The sequence below is a fragment of the Elgaria multicarinata genome, chromosome 11 (assembly GCF_023053635.1).
Source record: "Elgaria multicarinata webbii isolate HBS135686 ecotype San Diego chromosome 11, rElgMul1.1.pri, whole genome shotgun sequence".
Classification (NCBI taxonomy): domain Eukaryota; kingdom Metazoa; phylum Chordata; class Lepidosauria; order Squamata; family Anguidae; genus Elgaria; species Elgaria multicarinata.
The window spans coordinates 26,174,736-26,198,076 of NC_086181.1; the positions used below are offsets into that span (position 1 = coordinate 26,174,736).

The following is a 23,341-nucleotide window of genomic DNA, read 5'->3' on the forward strand; positions in this document are numbered from 1 at the left end:
CTTCAACTGGGGCCTCAATTGAAGCCTGTGATGGAGGCAGGTAAGGGGGCAGGGCGGGGGGCTGGCCTACCTGGCACCGCCGGTGGTGCCATCTATGTGGCAGTGGCAGTGGCGGCGGCACCAGGTAAAGGAGCAGGGAGGAGGGATGCTTACCTGTCTTCGTCGTGGGCTTCAATTGAGGCCCTGGTTGAAGGCGGAAGTAAAGGCTGAGGCCTCTTCCGGCTTCAACCGGGCCCTCAGTTGAAGCCCATGATGGATGCAGGTAAGGGGGCAGGGGGGATTGGCTTATTTTGCGCTGCTGCTGCTGCCGCCATCCATGTAGTGATGGCGGCAAAGTCGGATCTCGCTCCACGGAGTGGAGTGGGAGACAGGCGGAGCGGCGCGAAGAGGATCGGTAAGATTTTCCAGATCGGGCCACGAAGCGGATTAGGGGGTCCGTGCACACCCCTAGTACTGATGCCTAACTGCTTTGCTATTGACTCAATAGACAGGCTGCTGAAGGAGCTCATGAACAACGTCAGCCCATTCACACTATTGTATTTGGCTGTGATTTTAGGCCATCGTCCCACATGTTGCCCTGGCCAGTTGGTGAAGAAATCCAATGCCTGGAACAATGTTGTCAAATGCCAACTTACTCTCTACATGTGCAGTCTGGAGGGTGAATCTGAATTTGCTTCATACCTTCTGACTGTTGGCAATGGTACAGCAGAGGAGATCCCAGCTTTTGGAGAAGACGTGATCATGGTCCCAGACTCATGGATGGTTAATGAGGACACAGTCACTACTGTCTATCGGACTAACTTTAGCAAAGCTGCTTTAAGTATGGCAGCTTTATGCAGGCAAGTTCATTCTGTGTCCCAAGAACCAGCACTGCGACTACATCAATCAGGTGACACTGGACAGAATGGAAGGCAAGGGAAGGACCTACTTGAGCACAGAGGAACTCCCTGTCAATGACCTACTTCCAACCATTTGACAACTTTTAATGGTGTCTCCGCCTCCTCACCCTTGCTCTAGTCATGAACTGTAAACCTCTGTACCACTAGAATCTGCCGCAGGCCACTAAGGTTGCAGTGAGCCTCTGTTATTGGTTCCTCAATGACACAGGAGCCATAAAGCATTCCTTGTGAGAAGCATCCAAGAAGCAAGTCAGTGCAGGATTGTGTTGAAATATTCTAGGAAATTAGAGCTATTGGCTGATGGTGATCTTTGCTGTCCAAAATAAATTGAGAAAAATCACCTTTCAAATTCATACCAGTTTTCATTTATTTATTTATTTATTTATTTATTTATTTATTTATTTATTTATATTTTGCCCATTAGCTGAGTGCACAATTAATACCATAAAATACAAGTATTGATAAATTAAAATAAATAAATTAAAATGAAATAAAAAGGCAATATAAAACCAGTCAAGTTAAAATCCAGGGAAAGGCTGCATGAAAAGGTATGTTTCAGAAGGCATTTCAAAGGTGTTGCATTTTCCGTCTCCTGAACCACATGAAGGAGGGTTTTCCAGAGGTTGGGCGCCACTACAGAGAAGGCCCATCACCAAGGCTCTTCATGGAAACATTCCATTTGTTTTGGAATGGCCAGCAGGACCTCCTTTGAGGATTATAGCTGTCATCCAGGTGCATTTAAAGGAAGTCTGTCTACTAGGTATGCTGGTCCCAAGTTGTTTAGGGCTTTGTAGGATAACAACATAACCTTGTGTGTGGCTCAGTAGGTAACAGGCAGCCAGTGCAGATCTTTGCTTTTACGCATCAATTCCCTTTCATCCATTCCCACTTTATAGCAGAGGTGCATACTTGTTTTGCTGATTTGGATTCTTGTATCTCTTCATTCTAAATAATAATAATAAACTTATATTTCTTACCCGCCTCTCCCTTTGGACCAAGACGGGGAACAACATTAGTACAACAAATCAACACATCTTAAAAATTCTTGATTTCACATTCATCTAGGTAGGCCTGCCGGAAAAGTCTAGTCTTTAAAGCTGTCTTAAAAGTGGATTTGCAGTATTTTAAAAGTATTTAAAAGTGGATTTGCAGCTTCTCCAAGATTAATGTAAAATGTATCGCCCCATGGAGAAGAGAAAAGGGGTGAAAAGCAGTATTTGTACCAGCCCTCTATGCAAAACAAGGTGTTTTCAAGGAGCAAATTGAAGCCATGAAGCCCAAACATGAGGCCATTTTCATTCTCCGTCTTCGTGTAATAGGGAGAAAGGAGGGGACAGAAACTTCCAGTCAAAGTCCAGTTTTCTTAAGTTTGAGCTCACTGTTGTCTAACGTCAAGCTTATTTTTTAAGGGTTTTTGTGTGTGTGTTATCTAAGGCTGCAATCATAAAGATGGTTCTTGGTAATAATCCTCATTAAAAACCATGGGTGTGACTTCTGAGTAAACATGCATAGGACTGCACATTAAGATTTTATTTTTCACCCCACAGATTAACAAAACAATTCTGTGCATGTCTACTCTGAAGTAAGTCCTATTGGAAACAATGGGACTTACTCATTATTATTATTATTTTATTATTGTTATTTATTACATTTCTATACCACCCAATAGCCGAAGCTCTCTGGGCGATTCACTCATAGGTAAGTGTGTATAGGACTGCAGGCTAAATCAATCAGGTTCATCTTCTCAAGACTGTGAAACATACGCATTTTGTCTCTGATTCCAGACCAGACACACACACACACACACACACGCACACACACACACACACACACACACACACACACACACACACACACACACACACATATATATATATATATATATATATATATATATATATATATATATTCTGTGGGCCTTCCCAATCCCAAGCCATTTCTTCCCTCGCTTTCTGTTCTGCTGGGGGAATAATGTTCATGTCAGACAAACAAGCATTCATCAGTAATTATTGTGTAATTAGCCTCCTCTTCAATTATGAAATGGATAGTGATTAATTCTGCTGCCTCTCAAATTTACTGTAGTGTTTCAATCGTCACTTGCAAAAGTAATACCACAGGATGTCATAAATATCACCAGTAACATTAAAAGGTTAGGGAGAGTATCTTCGATAGGGATAGGGAAACTGCTTTGCGAATGACTGGTTGTCAATGCAATAAACCAAACAACTACACTACTACTACTGCTACTACTACTACTACTACTACTATACCATGGTAGACTTTCTGCTGGTATTGCTTGCTTGCATGGGATGCAAAGCTGACATTGACAACTGCAGGGTCAGAAATCCTGATCCTCCACTTCACAAGTATCATCAGTCAGGAGACTTCATCATTGGTGGCATTACTTCTTATGGTCTCCTCGTCTCCAGTCAAATAGCCTTCACTGAAGAACCCTATCAGGCATTGTCAGAGGAATTTTTGTAAGGACTGCTCTTCATTTATTTCCATTTATGGTATCATCAGAATGCTAAGAAGATAAGAGAGTGATAAAGCTATAGAACAGGGGATTACTGGATGAGGCTGTAGAAAACATTAATATAATTAAGACTATATATTAAAAAAAATGTGTAGGTTGTTCCAGCAGCTATTAAAGATTAAGGGATTGTCTTCAGCTTTTAATTTTGGCCAAGTTATAGTTTTAGGAGCTTGTTTGCACATCCCACAATGTGTTCCAAATGCAGCTATATTAATGGAAAGAGATACAAATAACAGGCTTTTATTTATTCATTTGTTGCATTTATATACCACCCCATAGCCAAAGCTGTCTGGGCTAAAACATAACATAAATCATTGAAAAACAATATACAAAAAGTATACTGCGTGTGAGTGCTTGGACCAGTGCCGTAAAGCTTCACTTCAAGATTCCTGTCTTTAAGAGGATTATGGGCTTTGGTTCCTTATCTCCCTGAATTTAGTTATCAAAACACTTTGATGAAGGAGTTCACTTAAGGAGCTCCCTGTATTGTGCAGTCACCCCCTTTTCTTTTTCAAAAGGGATAGGATTCTGCTACAGTAAGGCAGAAGCCCTGTGTTATTTCTTTCCAAGTCCTTCTCCTAAGGCATGTGCAATGTGGTCATCTTGTTCTTTGGATATTCCAAAATTAAAATGGTTTTCAGATAGCTCTTGATTTAAGCAATTTGTATTTTGTTAAATATTACAAAGCCTGATTTTATGTGCCACATTCTCAATACTTTGTGAAGCTAGAATAGTGTTTCTTTGCTTCAGAACAGACAACCATATAACAACAATCAAGAAGTGGAGTCTGAGGAACATGAACTGTTCTGCAAAATTTTGTAAAATTGATAATGGTGGTGGGTAGCAAACTGTTCCTCCCTTATCAGTTATGTTACCAGACAGGCCAGCCCAATTTAATTTTAAATATTTGTTGATAGATAAGAATACCTTCAATATATTCACTCTGGTTGTTGTTTTTGCTGCTGCTGCTGCTGCTGCTGCTGCTAGAGACACTGTGAACGATGAAGTTATAAATGACTTCATGTAGGGGGATAGGTTCTGTCAATTGACCTTGGAGAACTGTATTTTTTAGTTGAGGATGTCTATGACCATTTCTACACCAGCCCAAAAATGCGGACTGGTCACAGCTAAGTCCAGGGACTCCTGGAGGCAGGGGGGATGAGTGCGGGTTTTCCCAGGGATAAATAATCCCTCTGAAAATTGGATTCTTCCTGTGGTCTCGGGATCATCCCCAAGACCAAGGGAGGTGTGGCCACTCATGGCAGATTCTTCCCTCCCCCCTGGGCTGGAAGGGGCTGGGCTGGTGATTGGGTTTGGAGGGTAGATGTGTTTAGCTGAGTGATTTCTTTTCAGGAGTTGTGTGAGGAGTGAGTGAAAATAAGATCATAGGAACTAAGGAACTTTATTATTAGATTGCTTACTACCAGTATTATTAAGATTAGACAGGATTAGAATATAATTCAAAAGAACTAAGAACTGTAAACAACAATATACATTTTCTTTATTTTGCAACCATAAATCCATGTGTCAGTTTGGCTGTGTCTCCTGCTCTATTAGTTCATAAATAAACACATTACATTAAACCTTCAGCCTGCTATATTCACAGAAAAGTCTTTTCCAAATCTCCTTACCTTTTCCCTCTGCTATAAGGGAAAGTTATAGTTTTCTTTTTACCCTTCCTCAGGTATTTAACTGGTGGTGCTTAGCCTGAGGGAGGTGTGCGCGTCAAAGCCTTGTGTGTGAGGTGGTGGCATCTCAGAGTTGGAAAAAACCCTCACTTTTCGTTGAAGTGTACATGTGCTCAGCTCCTTTTAAAAAATAAATTTTTAAAATGGGAGTGGGCGCTACACCCTCCTTCCTCCCAGGATGTCACATCCACATGTACACTAAGGGGAGGATCTCACAATCAGGATATCACAAGATCCTCCTCCATCCCTCCCTCTATACCGGGCTGGTGTAGAAATGGCCTAAGTTCTACGTAGGTTTCTAAATCTCATCTCTTTGACTGCAATAAAGAATAGACATACATACCATTAAAGGAATTTTGAAGAAAAGAAGCTCCCTTGTTATATGCCCTCTCACTTCTATTTGTGTAATTTATCTTCTTTGAAACTTCTTAAAAACCTTATTTGGTGAGCCAAAGAATGATTAATATATTCATGCCCCACCTTATCATTGTCATTTGATCCACAGAAAAACACTTTTGCATGCACAATCACACAGTGACTGTATGAATGCTGCATCTACCATATTCAGCATTCTTGCTATGAAAACCTATTGCACTGTATCCAGATCTACTCATACTCAAACTAGAACCATTGAAATTAATGGAACTTAAATTAGTCATCTCTAACTTCAGTCTCACTAATTTCAATTGGTGTAATCTGAGTATGAGTAAATCAGGACCCAACCTATTGTTCCCTCTTATTCTGATAGATTTCATCATTGTCTTAGATGACTCTGATACAATAGAACTGCCTTTGGAAAAAAATAGATGATAAAGGTCATTGTAGCTGTTAAACAGCACATTGAAATGATGTTGCCTCACAGTACTGAACTTTCTATTAAAAGGTACCTTCCCCAGAAATGATAATCACAGTGATATGCTGAAAATGAGCACTGATATAGTTTGATCTTTTTCTTAGCATAAGAGGATAGTATTTAAATGATGTCAGACTACTAAGGATGATGATGTGGAACATAGGGGCAATACTGAATGTATGTGTGGAATATCCTGCTGTTACAGAATGCACCTTCTGTTTTAGGGTATTTCCTAAGCATTACCAGCACATCCTGGCCTTGGCATTTGCAGTAAAGGAAATCAATGAAAACCCAGAGATCTTACCCAATGTCACCTTGGGCTTCCACATCTATGACAGCTATGACAATGCAAGGAAGACCTATCATGCCACAATGCTACTGTTGACTATGCTGGAAAATGTTGTACCTAATTATGTATGTGATGTACGGAATACATTAACAGCAGTTATTGGGGGACTGGATTCTGAAATCTCCCTGTACGTGGCAAATATCTTGGATACGTATAAGACTCCACAGGTAGGTTATTTGGGGTCATGAAAATCTGCCACAACACTCATGCTTCCCTATCCTTTCCAGTTCCATTCGGGTGTCTGGAGGCAAAAATGGGTGCATTGTTTATAAATTTCATATTCTGGATATATGGTTCAATCAATAACAAAATACAATTGCTATTGTTTAAGTGCTTCATTCATTGGAGCTAAAATCGCAGAGCATCTCTACAGTATCACAAGACTCATTTAAAACATTCAGCAGTTTAAACATTCTACTTCTTAATACTTTGTCTTTCAGATATCATTTTACAATGAGCAATATCCTATATTGGCTTTGTGCCTCTGCTAGTTCTCTTACACCAATGAAATGGACCACTAGTCCAACAAGAACTAGCAGTTGATTAAACAGCCCAGGAACAGTGCTGCTTGTTTTTAGTTGTTTCAGGAACTGTAGTACCTGTTCTCTGGACATCTGCTCTATTGGTGCATGTGTACTGGAAGATAGTACTCATTCCATTTATATGTCCTCATTCCATTTCAATTCTGGTATGAAGGAACAACATGTAACCCCCCTCCGACACACATCCCCTCCATGCAAAAGTGGGTTGTTGGAAATGTGGGAAATAATGCCGCTTGTAGTTTGGCATTCAGTATCAGAGTTGCCTGAGGAACCAGATTTTGTGGAGACATACAAATGTGCAGAAGCAGAAGCAGTGCTCTCAACCCTCTCTTTTACTAAACTATGAACTGGAACAGGACTCAGTCTTACTAAACTTTGATCCATTGCAATAAACAGGATATAAGCTAATCAGGATTTCCTTACGTTCCATTGAAATCAATGGGTTTAACTCTTAAAATTGAGTAAGCCTGGATGCAACCATGTAGCATGCTTTCATGCTTGAACTAGATAGATGGCCAAAGATAGTCAGTATTCTCTTAGATGAGACTGCTATCTAACCAAGCATTCTGTTCCCAACCAGATGTCCATTAAATGTATGTACATTAAAAATATATGTATAAGTGCTGCTATGATTTCCTTTCCCTCAACCCAAAATCTCTCCTTAGCTCATCTACGGCCCTGCTCCCATGATGAACACTAAAACGCCAGGCCTTCCCTTCTACCAGATGGCTCCTCAGGAAGCTCTTCAGTATGAGGGGATTCTCTCTTTGCTTCTCCATTTCAGGTGGACATGGATAGGGATTGTTGTTATGAATAATGATAATGGAGAAAGATTTCTACAAGTGGTCACTCCACTGTTTTCTAAGAGGAGTGTCTGTTTTGCCTTCATAGAAAGAGTCCCCAAATTAAGCTTTGACACTAAAATTAATGATGCATTTGTAAAGGGGGCACAAATACGTGATAATGTGATGGGCAGCAAAGCCAATGTAATAGTGGCTTATGCAGAATCTCATTCCATGTCATTTTTTCAATGGCTTCCATATCTCTCAGAAAAAGAGGACATTGCAAAGGAAGCTAAAGGGAAAGTATGGATAATAACATTCCAGATGGATTTTACTTCAACTGTCCTTCAAAGGAATTGGGATACAGAAATATTCCATGGCACTGTATCTTTCAGAATCCACTCGAGTGACCTACCTGGATTTAAGCAATTTCTTGAGAGCAGAAACCCTTCTAACACCAAAGAAGATAGATTTATCAGGGATTTCTGGCAACAGGCCTTTGGCTGTGTATTCCAAGATAGCATTGTGGGGGAAGTGAATGGAGACATTTGCACAGGGCAGGAGAAGCTGGAGAGCCTTCCTGGATCTTTCTTTGAAATGAGCACAATCGGACACAGCTACAGCATCTACAATGCTGTCCATGTGGTGGCCCATGCGCTACATCATGCCATGTCGTCTCCTGGAGCTGCACATTGTGCAGTAATGGATGGAGGGGAACCAAAACCTCTGAATCTACAGTTTGGGCAGGTAATAGGCTCCAATTCCTGATATGGCAGGGCTCTGTATAATAACTGGGCATGTTTAGGCTTGAGAAGAGAAGATTGAGGGGAGACATGATAGGACTCTTCAAATACTTGAAAAGTTGTCACACAGAGGAGGGCCAGGATCTCTTCTCTCTTTTTTTTTAGTTTTCTTTTTAGTATTTTAAACATCACAGACACACAATCTTTACACCACATATATTACATTCAAACAAAGGTATACACAAAATAACTACACTAAAATACATTTAAGGATAAGGTTAAAGTATATTCTTGGCCCTCTTCATGCCAGAAATGCTAATTAACTTCTTAATTACTATTAATATGTAAGTGAATTTCAATTCTTTCTTATAACTTATCTGAATCTCATACATTGGATTCACAGAATCATACTCCATTTTTCTCTAATTCTTTAATTAAAATTAATACTTCAATCACGTTTATTTCTTCTACTTTTCTTCCCCCCTCCTCTTTTCCTCTCTTTCCCCATCTTAAAGGGGAAACAAACAAATACATCATTTTTCTCTGTCTCTTGCAAATATTCTATCAAAGGTTTCCAATCCAACATAAACATAGTTGTTGATCTTTCTCTCATTATCGCTGTGAGTTTTGCCATCTCTGCCAATTCCAGCATCTTCAACATCCATTCATCCGTTGTTGGTGTTGTTTTATTTTTCCCAATTTTGTGTGTATAACAGGCTTGCTTCCGCTATCATGTACAAAAATAAACTTCCCCCTTCTGCTTTAGTTGTTTTTCCATTAATCCGAGTAAGAAAGCTTCCGGTTTCATTTCTACATTTGTCCTTAATATTTTTTTGTATTGAAGAATATATTTGGGTCCAAAACGTTTTGGCTTTTTTTACAAGTCCACCAAAGATGATAAAAAGTTCCTTCTTTTTCCTTGGATTTCCAACATTTTCCTGAGGCACCCTTATACATTTTAGCTAATTTTACAGGTGACATATCCCATCTGTACATCATCTTATAAAAATTCTCTTTAAGTCTTGAACATAAAGTAAATTTTAAACCCTTTGCCCACATACTTTCCCACTCTTCCATTAAGGTGTTATGTCCAAAATTTTGTGCCCATTTTATCATACAGTCTTTTACTTGCTTATCTTCCATCTCATATCTTAACAACGATTTATACATCTTTGCAATAACATGTTCCTCATTTCTTCTCAATCATCCCAGATTGCAGGACATGGAATAATGGGCTCAAGTTACAGGACACCAGATTCTGCCTGGACAGCAGGAAAATCTTCCTGACTGTTAGAACAGTGTGGCAATGGAACCAATTACCTAGGGAGGTTGTGGGCTCTCCCACACTAGAGGCCTTTAAGAGGCAGCTGGACATCCTGTCAGGCATGCTTTAAGGTTGATGCCTGCATTGAAAAGGGGGTTGGAATAGATGACCTTGTAGACCCCTTACATGTCTACTATTCTAAAGGTTTCAATCCCATGCAGCAGGGAGTCTCCCACAATGACTTCTCTTCTCTTTTTCTTGGTCGACTAACTTTCTGCCCCTTTTTCACTGTAGCATGGGGTCCGCTGTCATTCTTCCTCTGCAGGCTGTCCTCCAGTGTCATCCTCCAGTAGCTGAAAGCTGGTACATAACTCTAATGGTTCCACTGGTGCAGAGTGTATTCTAGTTCTGCTGCTTCTAACTATCACTTTTTCCAGGGAGTTTCCTCTTCATTGGCTTTCCTCACCACAGCATGCTCTACTTCTGCTTCAGCTTGCTGTTGCTCTTCAATCTCTTGTGCTTCTTGTTGCTGTTGCAGTTCCACCATTCTGTCTAAGAACTCTTCAACTTCTCTTATTCCTTGGAGGGTGGACACTCGCTGCTCAAGTACTCTTACTTTTTCTTACAATAGTGCAACCAGCTTGCACTTGTTGCATGTGTATGCAATGTTGATCTCAGGCAGGAACACAAACATTGCATACACTTTGAAGGTCACCACCACTACAGACTCCTTTCTGTCCATAGTCTCTATATCTGTTTTGTTTCTGCCTTTCCGATTTGGAATTGCCTGTGCTTTGTCCTGTCCTCTCTGAAGCTGAACAACAAAGTCCCCTACTATATGAGTGTGTCTTACAAGAACAAAATTATGTTAAAGACCTCCCCTTTGACCTCTCCCTGACAAAAACCTGTTTGCTCTCCATGTTCAGTTGCTCAGATCACTTGCTCTCTGGGAGGTCTCTTCCTTCTAGATCAGCCAGGGCAGCTCCTCTGCTCTTTTCTGCTCAGCTAGGAGTCTGGAAACAGAATGAATCTCCCTGCCCACTAAGCTGCTGAGAGCAATCAGGCCACACCCCTTCAGGCCCAGCAGCAGCTCTCAGGACATGCCCTTTCTATTAGCACTCAAGAGTATATGGCGAGCACATGTCCACTTTGAATAGGAAGATTCCTCAATTTACTCAAAGCCTCTCTTCTTCCACTACACTCCCCCTGACAAACTCATCTTTGCTTGCTCTCTGGGAGCTCTCTACCTTATGTAGATTCTAGTCCAGCTGGGGCACCTCCTTCTCTGTCCTGCTTAGCTAGAAGTCACAAAACAGAATGAGGATGAGCACTTCCTCTAGAAGACTAACTCAGCTTTATTTTGAGGCAACATACAAGAGATGGGTAAACTCACCCATCTCTGCACCATGCAACAGCTGCCGGACCAATTCCAGATGCTTGACCTGGCTCACCATGTGCTTCAAGACTGTTGTAGTCCACAGATGATTGGTGACTGGCACATGGCTGCTCATTCCCTCAGCAAGTGCCATTTTGTGTGAAAATAGCACTTTGGACTTTTTTCATAAAGGGTCACACCACAACAGAAAGCCCTGAACTTAAACTCCATCTTATCACACATACCATCCCTAAACTTAGAACTTCAAATACATGTAAATGTTATAAGCACTATATAAATAATAAATCTGCAAGCTGGAAGAGGTCAGCTGGATACTCTTTTTATTTATAATTTATAATGTATCTCCATTATTTTCAAAAATTAAAAAATTGATATTCTAAAATAAAGAATACTTACCAAAACCTAAGAACACCTGGAAAACACACACACACACACACACGTGTTTGTGTGTGTGTGTGTGTGTGTGTGTGCATAATCAGTAAAAATTGTGAAAATTTTGCTCTGTTGCATAGTGCATTACCCCTACTCAGAATGTGGCATTTTAGGCTTTGGTTTGTGCAAACTGAATCACAGTGGCTGAGAGATCAAGGTTTTGAGTAGGGGTGTGCACAGGCCCTTCGAACCGCTTTGTGGCCTGATCCAGAACTTCCAGATCAAGCTCGAACTGCTTCGGGTGGATCCTACCCTCCTCCGCTCCGCTCCGTGGAGCAAGATCCGAAGGGCCGGATCAAGATTCGGCCCCCATTTTGCCCCCTCCCCCACTTACTTACCTCTGCGGCGGGCGGCGGAAGCAGGTAAGTGGGGAAGGGGGGACAAAATGGGGGGTGAATAAGTCCCCCTCCCCCTTTACCTGGCTCCGCCGTCTGCAGTTGCATGGACAGTGGTGGTGGCTGGTTATTATTATTATTATTATTATTATTATTATTATTATTATTATTATTATTATTTTATATAGCACCATCAATGTACATAGTGCTGTACAGAGTAAAACAGTAAATAGCAAGACCCTGCCGCATAGGCTTACATTCTAATAAAACCATAATAAAACAATAAGGAGGGGAAGAGAAAGCAAACAGGCACAGGGTAGGGTAAAACTAACAGTATAAAGTCAGAACAAGCTTTAAAAGCTGCGGTTGAACTTGTAGTTCTCAAATGTTCTGGAAGAGCATTCCAGGCATAAGGGGCAGCAGAAGAAAATGGACGAAGCTGAGTAAGGGAAGTAGAGGCCCTTAGGCAGGTGAGAAACATGGCATCAGAGGAGCGAAGAGCACGAGCAGGGCAATAGTGTGAGATGAGAGAGGAGAGATAGGAAGGAGCTAGACAGTGAAAAGCTTTGTAGGTCAACAGGAGAAGTTTATATTGGATTCTGAAGTGAATTGGAAGCCAATGAAGAGATTTCAGAAGTGGAGTTACATGGTCAGAGCGGCGAGCCAAGAAGATGATCTTAGCAGCAGAGTGGTGAACAGAAACCAACGGACTGATGTGAGAAGAAGGAAGGCCAGTGAGAAGGAGGTAAGCCCCCCTCCCCCACTTACATGGCGCCAGTGCCGCCGCATGGACAGCAGCACCAGCACCACCAAGTAAGCACCCCTCCCCCCTGCTCCCTTACCTGTCTCCATTGCCGCTGTCGCTGCATGGACTGCTTCCAGCTTGAGGCCTGGGCCTCAGTTGAAGCTGGCGCCATACCGCAATGGAGGCAAGTAAACCCTCCTCCCCCTGCCTCCTTACCTGGCTCAGCTGCCGTTGCTGCATAGACTGCGGCGACGGTGGTGGAGCCAGGTAAGCCCCCTCACCCCACTTACCTGCCTCTGTCATGGTAAGGTGCCAGCTTCAACTGAGGCCCAGGCCTCAAGCTGGAAGAGGCCACAGCCTGCTTCAAGCTTGAGACCTGGGCCTCAGTTGAAGCTGGCATTGGACCGCAAAGGAGGCAGGTAAGCCCTTCTCCCCCCTGCCCTCTTACCTGACTCTGCTGCCGTCACAGCACAGACTGCAGCGGCACCACATAAGCCCCCCCCCCCCACTTACCTGCATCTGGAGCTCCAGATCGAGGCAAACCGCTTCACCTCAATCCACAGCTCCCCGACCCAATTTGAATCCTCCTTTAGCAGATTTGGGTTGGGTCGCTCCGCTCCTGATTCAGGGATCCAAATAGGAGTGGAGCACATGCCAAGTTTTGAGCAATGTCAATGAACATCACACCTGCAGCAGGCCCCTTAAATCCTCTTCATGGCTCTGCAAAACTGATTGCTAAGAGGAGGGGTTGCCAAAGGCACTCCTCACCCAAGGAGCTATTCATCCTATGGTTGGACATTGCTTTCTCCTAGGTGAAAAATAACCCAGCCAGAACATCCTTTTTCTGGTGCCATTGGATTTCAGTATGCATGCCAAAACAGACCTTACTTCAGATATGTATCTACCAGCTGCACTTCACCAACCACATTTCTACTCTACAGAAGGTGCAGGAGGGCTGATCTGGATCAAAGCGTGGGGTAGGGGGCTTTTAAGAGCCATATTGGAGAACTTATTCTAAAGTAAAGATGAAAAAATGATGTGGATGAGAGATACTGATTTCAAGTTATGTCCATTTTGGCCCATAAAGGTCCAAAAATGCCCTCTTCTAAACTTGTGCATCTTCTTTTTTTTTATTCTAGCTCCAACCTTTTCTAAAATGTGTCTCATTTAACAACAGTGCTGGGGACAAAGTTTCCTTCAACCAGAATGGAGAGCTAGTTGCTGGATTGGATGTGATCAATTGGATTATCTTTTCCAACCATTCATTTCACAGGGTGAAAGTGGGGATGATGGATCCTGTGGCTCCCCTAGGTCAAGCATTCACCATTGATGAAGATGCCATATCATGGCATGGCTGGTTTAATCAGGTAGACTCCAATGAGCAACTGTCCTGATTTAATGTACAATAATGTAAGATGTGCGTCCTTAGTTAAGGTTCGAAACTAAAAAAGGCTGACGCAGTCTGGTTCTTGCCTCCCTTTAGAGAGAAAAAGAGTCCCCTTTTCTTGTTTAGATTATATTTTCTCTTGGCTTTGAGACTATTTTGGGCTATCTTTTCCCAAGCCCAGTTTCTCTGACCCAGGCAATTGGCTCCTGAGCAGCATTATGTGTAATAAGGAAGACAAAAATCATTTTCATAATTAATTTTAAAATAATCTTTACCCATGAAAGTTTTAGGTGCTAGCTCTGCCTTTGATCTCACACTGCTGAACATGTAAGAAAAATCCTCTGTTAGTAACCCAATAACATATATCTGATAGGATTGTGTATGGACCCCCCGAAACACTTTGTGGCCTGATCCAGAACTTCCGGATCAGGCCCAATCTGCTTTGGGTGGATCCGACCACACACACACACACACCCGCTCTGCAGAGTGAGATCCAGAGGGCCAGATCAAGATTTTGCCCCACTTCCCCACTTACTTGCCTCCACGGCAGATGGCAGAAGCTGGTAAGTGGAGAAGGGGGGACAAAATGGGGGCCAAATAAGCCCCCCTCCTCCTGCCCCCTTACATGGCTCTGCCGCCATCGCTGCACAGACTGTGGTGGCAGCGGCAGAGCCAGGTAAGCCCCCTCCCCCTACTTACCTGCATCCATTGCGGTCCTCAGTTGAAGCCACCGCAGGACCACAACGGAGGCAGGTAAGCCCCCTCCCCCTGCCCCCTTACCTGGCTCTGCCGCCATCACTGCACAGACTGTGGTGGTGGAGCCAGGTAATCCCCCCTTCCCTGCCCACTTACCTGCGTCCGTCACAGTCCAGCAGCCGCTTCAACTGAGGTCCAGGCCTCAAAGCAGAAGCAGGCCATGGCCTACTTCTTCTTTGAGGCCTGGGCGTCAGTTGAAGCCACTGCCGGACTGCGACGGACACAAGTAAGCCCCCCTCTCCCCTGCCCCCTTACCTGGCTTCGCCACTGTCACTACACAGACTGTGGTGCCACTGCCAGGTGAGCATCCTCCCCACTTACCTGCATTCGGAGCTCCATATTGAGGTGAACCACAGCTTCCCTGATGCGATTCGGATCCACCTGTGGAGGTGAATCGAGTCACTTTGCTCCAGATTTCAGGGAACTGAAATGGAGCAGAGCACAGCCCTAATACCTGTTATTCAATAAACAGAAAACCTATGCCTTGAGTTGAAAACTAATTTTAAAATATGAAGAACTGTCTGGATTAGGTTTTCAAGATTCATTCATTGTTTCTTCATTTGGTTTAAAACAGCCTCTTTAAACTGATGCTCTCTTTTAGAGTTCCTTGATGCTGGAAAACATAATATTTTAGAACAGATGTGGGCAGCAAATAGATCTATCCTTATGTTTTAGATATCAACATCTGCATTCCTGATCACTGCCCATGCTGGTAGGGACTTTTATGTAGGGATGTGCTCCGCTCCGATTAGGAGCGTAGAAGCAGTAGCGGATTGGCCTGCTCCGCCTTACCCAGAGGCGGAGTAGGAGCGGACCGTGGACCCCCTAGAAGCAAGGCGAAGAGAAGCGACCATTTTTCGGAGCTCCGAGTTCAGGCGGAGCGCTCCGGTCGCCATCTTGAAAACATTTCGCCATAGGATTGCATTGCGGCAAATAATCGCGCATAACTATTTTGTTTTTGAAGCTATCGCTCTGGAAATTCTTGTGCTCAGAGAGTCGTGGATGGGGGTCATTTTGAGACCACTCTCACCTCTCTGCGTGCTGTGGTTCACGTGCAATATTTTTGTAAAAATCGGGTCAACCGCGCGGCTCAAACTGCGTTTCGGCTTTTCGCCCATAGGATTGCATTGAGGGAAAGAATCGGGGATAACTGGGGGGGGGGTTTAAGCTATCGTTCTGAAAATTCTTGTGCACAGAGAGTCGTGGATGGGGGTCATTTTGAGACCACTCTCAACTTTCTGCGTGCTGTGGTTCACGTGCAATATTTTTTTAAAAATCGGGTCAACCGCGCGGCTCAAACTGCATTTCGGCTTTTCGCCCATAGGATTGCATTGAGGGAAAGAATCGGGGATAACTGGGGGGGGGGTTTAAGCTATCGTTCTGAAAATTCTTGTGCACAGAGAGTCGTGGATGGGGGTCATTTTGAGACCACTCTCAACTTTCTGCATCGTACGGGTCGCGGGCTAGAAGTTTTTAAAAAATCGGCGGGAAAAATACCTTTTTCAAAGGGCTGAGGGGCAGAGTCAGCTCCCGGTCATGATGATCCCAAAGTTGGAGGAGGGCATAGGCAAAACAGGTAACTTGGGATTCTGGGAAACTTCTCTTTCTTCATCTGAACGGGCTTTTCCCCATGTTTTTTAACACAGTAGCCCCACCAAATGCACAAACACAACCTGAAATCATATACTAAGCCAAGAATAAGAGATAAAAACACAGCACTGCTCCCCACCCTAACCTTGGTGAACAACTGAATCGATGTGGTGCAAGGGGATGAGCTCCCCTAGGGCATCTCATCATGGACGTGCCCCCACTCTCTCCTGCACTGGAAGGCCATAGAGCCTTCCAAAGAGAGTAAAACGGTGGAGCAATGCCTATCATGAGTTGAAGTGAATGGTCACTTTTCAGTGGTAGAGCAATGCCTGTTATGAGTTGAAGTGAGCGTTTTACTTCTTCTCAGAGCTGTTGGTGGCTGTCATTGTCTTGAACTGGCAGCTACTTCCCCCTCCCCCGGGCACGTCCCCCTATTGCTGGTAAAAGACAGATATAGCCTTTTTAAAAAAATTCTTCTTGCTGTTTATTGAGCAACACTGCTTCTTTTAATTCCACCCCTCCTTTGTTTATTGATTGATTTATTCCATTTTATATGCATTACTGGCTTATCCTTGGCTCACTTCCTTATGCCCCCAGAAATGCCAGCTGCATGCCTGCCTGCCTTCCCTCCCTCCTCCCCTGCCCACCTCGCAGGGATGTTGTGTGTGGGGTGCCCGATTTTCAAAAATTCGCCAAAAATCAGGGGATGATGGGATTGCTTTGAAACTTGGCATGCGTGTGTATATCCCCATGAGGTGTCATGGTGCCAAACATGAGGTTTCTAACTTTCACAGAAAAAAAGTTGTATAATTTTTTAGCTTTCAATGCAAGCCTATGGGGGGGGAAACGGAGCTCCGGATCCGGAAACGGAGCTCCGGATCCGGATCCGGAGCTCCGGGCGGAGCGGAGCGGAAGTGGGCGGAGCGGGGGCGGGGCGGAGCGGCCCGATCCGAAAAATGGCGGATCTGCAAGTGAAGCGGAGCGGGGGGTCCGTGCACACCCCTACTTTTATGACTTGAACTCCAAAACATCTGGAGATCTACATTCTGCCTGCTCTTGCTCTAGAATAGCCTCTGCCAACTTGGAGCTCTCAGATATGATGGGATGCAACTCTCAACATGAGGAGATGCTTTCATGAAAAAGAACTAGGTAGCCCTAAGTTGTTTTGCAGTTTTCCACAAGCCCAGAGTCATCCCCCCAATATCATATTCTCCATCCTGTCCTCATGGTTTATCTGCTTCAGGAGAATAAGAATTTCATTTGCTCTTTCTGCTTCCTTAGGGAGGATGTGGTGTTAAAGCTTGTTAGCATTGATACACAATTTCCCTGCTTTTTGGTGCTTGGTTGAAAACTGTAGAGCCTTATTGTTGTTTTGTAAACTGTAGCCTTTTTGTTAAATGAATAAACACATAGAAAGGAAGGATAATGTGTGAGTTGATGAAATTAATGAGGAGCCACATAGTTCTGCTCTTCCAATAACTTTGTTTACCAAGAAATTCTTGCAAGAATTTTTAATGTGAAGATAGTTATATTTCTAATCTTTGAACAAGTCTGTCACATAACTTAGAGGTCCTGTGAAATCCCTCAGTTGGAGATCTATTGTAGCCTGTGTATATCTCAGACCAAATGTCAGTACTTGTAGATAATGTGTTCAATTCACTGAGAAAGATGCTTAAATTCTAGAGACCAAAATTCTAGAGATTTTCCCAGTTAGCATAAATGACAATATCCATAAAAGATAACTTGGAGACTATACTTCTAACGTTTTGAACAAGTCTGTAATAAATTAGAAGTCCTGCAAGATCCCTTGAGTGGAGAGCTATTGCAGCCTGGTACATCCTGAAGTGAACCAAATGCCAGATAATGTGCTTGATTCATTGAGAAAGGTTTTAGAGACCAAAATTCTAGAGATCTTCCCATTGTTAGCATAAACCATACTATCTGTAGAAGATAATTTGCAGAAAATTCAGCATGTAAATTTAAGATTATCATCAATGGATGTAATCCAAAGTGGGTGAAATGGTAGACTTCAATAATTTGTGTGAACACAACAAAGATATCATCTATTTATGCTCCATACAAGTACTTCTTGTATGAATTGATGGATGCATTCAGAATAGTAGAATTTTCTAATTCTGACATAAAAAGATCATTAATACTATGGGCAACCGGGCTACCCATGGCCACTCCTTTAATTCGTAGGAAAAAAACTGACTATCACATAGAAAATAATTATGTTCTGAAATGATATCAAGTAAATGCATAAGAGAATGGGTGGGAGGATTTTATACAGAGCGAGAATTCAGTACATCTTGTAAAGTAGATCTGGCACCCATGGTAATCAAACACATGGTAGGCTCCATACTAAAATTCTTGACCTGTTGAATAAAATGTCCAGTATCTTTAATGCAAGATGTTGAAGAAGTAATAGCAGCAAGAGAAAGGAGTTTATATATTGAGCTAATGGTTCTAACAAAGAGCCTAAGCCTGAAATAATTGGTCTACAATGAAGTGGAAATCCATCTCTGTGGATCTTAGGAAGAGCATAATGGTTCTGGGAGATTCTTTCATGAGGAATCTAGTGATATTGGTATCTATGTAACCTAAAGCTAATTCCTCCATTGCTACAATCAGGTGCAGGAAGAGAAAAATATGTCTCTTATGAATTCCTTTCATTTAATTTAGTTATTGTTAATAGTTTCACCAATGGCAAGTAATCCATTGTTACAATAAAGAAAAGTCACAAAAGATTGTAGCATACCAAGTACTCCACATTAAATATTTTTTTTATTTTAAAAAATTCAACAAAATAAAAATGATTTAAAATATTAATAAAAAAATATCTAAAACGTTGGGAAGGCGTCAGTGAAATTGATGAGCAATGCAACACTTGAAAGATTTGATGCCTACTTAAAAAGGAATTCTGCCCAGAGTCTCTTCAGTAAAATACAGAAAAGGGCTTCAAAGATTATGGATTTCAAGGTCCTTATTCTTTCATTATAATATTTCTTTTATTTTTCAAATAGTCCCGGCCTCTTTCTCAGTGTACTGTGAGTTGCCAACCTGGTTCTCACAAGAAAATCAAGGAGGGTGAACCCTTTTGCTGCTATGATTGCATCCCATGTCCAGAAGGGAAGATTTCAAACCAGGAGGGTAAGAAGTATACTGCACAGTTTTATAAAAGCAGAATAATTGTAATTGAGACAAACATATTAAATTATCCATGCATCAGAGTTTTCTTCAATATTGATCAAAATGTTATGTAAGGAGGGCCTGGAATGAAGCTATAAAAATGGAAAGAATCTGGCAGGCATCTCGGACTGGATGTCTTTGAGCATTTCTTCATGAGACTTTCATTGTGTGCTTGTGGTTGGTCACTTACATTTTACACAACACCACTCACCTCCAGGGACCTTCCAATGCTTTCTGGACATTATAACAGTTTATTTCTCAACAGTCAATTTGAGAAGAGATTTTTATCACACTTCGAAGCATGGTAACTTATACAGTGAATTTCCGGATACCCGCTATAATGCAACTATATCTTAGCCCGTCTAGTGGGTTTGTATTGAAACATATAGAACTTGCCGAGAAAGAAAACATTCAAATAAAACCATGTGAAAAGAACTTGATCTTAATCCTGCAAGGAATATGGAAGTAGAAGCCTTTGTAAGGGTGGAGGCTTCTAGCCTTGTGTAGAAATGTCCTCAGTGATCATTGGGAGGACTAAATAAATCCGGCAAATAACAATGACAAAAGCATTCTGAGTAGTCTATTGATGGGTAGTTCTGGTGATAACTGAAGTTAGAATACACCTTTCAAATATTAAAAGGATTACCCAATCAGGCAGTTCGCTAGACAAAAACACCAATAGCCACAGGGTAATAACAGGGTAAGGAATATTTCATCCATATATATTGGTTGAGAACCAGACTTGGAAGATGTTGCAATAATCACTATACAAATGGATGGTTACTGAGTAGCTGATTCATATCACTGATCTCAGTAGCTTGTGCCCATGATGCCCATGACTCCAACTGCCACTACTGCCTTCGGGATCTAGAAATTTCTAGGAGGGTAGTGGGTTCTCCCCCTTTCCCCCCATTTTTCTCTTCCCTCCATTCCAACATGAACGCCATGGGCAGCTTTGTCAAGCAAACCACCTCACCCACCATCCCAATTCTTTCACATTGGTTGTGAAAGAGATATGGAGCATTCCTTTATTGTCTATGTCTTTCATCCTTAAAGCACAAGACAAAAGTCCAATCACACAATCATGTTGGGGGAAATAAGTGACAGCGGCTAATTCCCCCCTCTAAGCATGCCTGTCTCATGCTTGGAGAATTTGCATAATTACACTTGACGCCATTGCGTGAACACAGTGAGGCTGGCGAAAAAATAACTCAGAATCCATGGGCTGTTTTAGGGCCCTGAGGTGGCATGTTAACCACAGCAATATGCCACCTGTTGCTGAGGCCATAGCTGGATGGGGCTTTATCCCGGGGCGGTCTCCAGGATTGTCCCTGTGTGTCCACATGATGCACAGGGAATCCTGATATCAGGGAGGGATGATCCCTCCTTGCACTGGGATATTGCCCTCCCCATTGGCCCTGGTTTTCCTGTGGCCCCGGGCTGACCCTGAGACCACGGAACATGTGGCGGGCTGCCGCTGGTTGACCCACCTCCGCACAATTCCTCACCCATTGAGGGAAGGGTGGGGGGAGCGGGGAAAGTAATTTAAATTAAAAAAATAACTTTCATTTTGAGCATGAGCGTTCGTGCGCTGCTTCCCCTTTAATTTAAAAAAGTGGGCGTGACACCTCTTCTTCTGACATCATTGTGTGTCACGTGTAACTGGAGGAGGGATCTCGCATTAAATACAACACGAGATCTTCCTTCCTCCATCATGGGATAACATGTAGGTCTAGCTAAGGTCTGAGTTTGAATGGTATGGCAAGCTACTCCAGGGAGCGTAATTATGCAATTCCCCCCACCAAATAACTGACATTTGAAGCAAGGGAAATAAGCCACTGTGGTTTATTTACCCCACCATGATTGTGTGAAGCAGGCCATAGTTTTAAAGGAGCCCCTGTCTTATGTCATATCATGAGTAGTGACAATAACCATTGATTTTCATGGATATTTTTTTTATGTGTGGGAGAAGAGAATTTTCAAATACAAATGAAAATACATAGCATATTTAAGTTGGTTTACATCTGAACTGAAGACCCACTCTTTTCGTTTTTCAGATGCAAATGACTGTGTGAAATGCTCAGCCAAAGACTATCCAAGCAAAAAGCAAGACTTCTGCATTTTGAAGAGAATAACTTTCTTGTCTTATAGAGAACCTTTGGGGTTTAGTTTAGCCTTATTTGCTATTACCTTTTCTTTTACAACAGCTCTGGTGCTGGGGACATTTATGAAACACCACGATACTCCCATAGTCATAGCCAATAACCGGAACCTCACCTACACTCTCCTCATCTCCCTCCTGCTCTGTTTCCTTTGTGCATTGCTATTCATTGGTCGTCCTCAGAAGGTGACATGTCTCCTCCGCCAAACAGCCTTTGGCCTCATCTTCTCAGTGGCTATTTCATGTGTGCTGGCAAAAACCATCATGGTAGTTCTGGCTTTCATGGCCACCAGGCCTGGATCCAGGATCAGGAAGTGGTTGGGGAAGGAGCTGGCCAGCTCCATTGTGGTTTCCTTCTCCCTCAACCAAGTAGGCATCTGTACTGGGTGGCTGGCAACCTCTGCCCCATTCCTAGATGAGGACATGCACTCAGGGACTGAAGAAATTGTACTGGAATGTAATGACGGTGCCGTGGCTCTGTTTTACTGTGTCCTGGGCTACATGGGCTTCCTGGCAATGTTGAGCTTGACAGTAGCTTTCCTTGCCAGGAAGTTACCAGACAGTTTCAACGAAGCCAAGTTTATCACTTTCAGCATGTTGGTCTTTTGCAGTGTGTGGTTATCCTTTGTTCCCACTTATCTGAGCACCAAGGGAAAATACATGGTAGCCGTGGAGATCTTTTCTATCATAGCCTCAAGTGCTGGGTTGCTGGGTTGTATCTATTTGCCCAAATGTTTCATCATTATGTTGAGGCCTGAGCTGAACAACAGGGAACAGCTAATCAGAAAGATATCCTGAAATATGCCCTGTTCTAAGTAGGGATGGGTGAACTCACCCTTGTTGGCTTTGATAGATGCTTGTGAAGCCTCCACCAATGCATGCTCCCTGCTCTCAGTGGTTTGTGAGCTTCTTTGCATCTCAGTGAGTGCCTGATGACCTGGTCCGCGCCTCCATTATTGTGGATAATGGAGGAGTGTTGTTAGCAGGGTAAGGAAGCACCACTGTGCAGACATGGATTGAGAGACTAGCTCTGGTGCCATTAAAAATTATTAAAATCTTTAATAGTTGTTGTCTTGTGTCTGGAATGCTCGACACAATTTCTGGAGGGTGGGTTATCTAAGGCTGCAATCATAAAGACACTTTCTATGTAATAACCCTCATTAAAAACAATGGATCTTACTTCTTAGTAAACTTGCATAGGACTGCACAGTAAGATTTTCTTTTTCACCCCATACATTATTTATTTATTTAGAGTATTTTTATACTCAGCCAAAAAGGCTCTTGGAGCGGCTTACAATTTATCATTAAGAAGACAGTCCCTGCCCTCAGGCTTACATTCTAAAAAAGACATGACACACAAGGAAAAGGGGATGGGGAATAAATTAACAGTAATACAGTCCTTTGGATGTCTACCCTGAAATAGGTCCTACTGGAATCAATGGATGTTACTCACAGGTAAGTGTGTACTGGATTGCAGGCTAAATTGATCAGGGTCATCTTCTCAAGATGGTCAGTCCTATCATCAAACATGTGCATTTTGTCTCTGATTCCAGACCAGACCAATCTCTATTATTTCTGTTAACAATTTCATAAGTGAAAAATATTTTTTGGGGGGGCCATCCCAACCCCAAGTTATATGGTCCCTCAGTTTCTATTCTGGGCATAGTGTGGGTATATTGTTGAGATGTGAT

At 42.7% G+C, this 23,341-nt stretch overlaps 1 protein-coding gene across 1 annotated transcript; it reads left to right on the plus strand.

The window, feature by feature from the left end:
* The first annotated feature begins 456 nt into the window (after nucleotides 1-456).
* Nucleotides 457-22,448, plus strand: LOC134405594 (vomeronasal type-2 receptor 26-like). The gene is made up of 5 exons (XM_063136835.1): nucleotides 457-911; nucleotides 6,201-6,492; nucleotides 7,533-8,396; nucleotides 19,324-19,450; nucleotides 21,547-22,448. The coding sequence occupies exons 1-5, from the start codon at nucleotides 457-459 to the stop codon at nucleotides 22,446-22,448; spliced, it is 2,640 nt and encodes an 879-aa protein (XP_062992905.1).
* The last annotated feature ends 893 nt before the right edge of the window (nucleotides 22,449-23,341 follow it).

Coding starts and splice junctions, on each gene's coding strand:
- LOC134405594 (XM_063136835.1), top strand. CDS start 457: ATGCCTAACTGCTTTGCTATTGACTCAATAGACAGGCTGCTGAAGGAG. Junction 8,397..19,323: donor TGAATCTACAGTTTGGGCAG/GTAATAGGCTCC, acceptor TTTTTCAAATAG/TCCCGGCCTCTTTCTCAGTG. Junction 19,451..21,546: donor GAAGATTTCAAACCAGGAGG/GTAAGAAGTATA, acceptor TTCGTTTTTCAG/ATGCAAATGACTGTGTGAAA.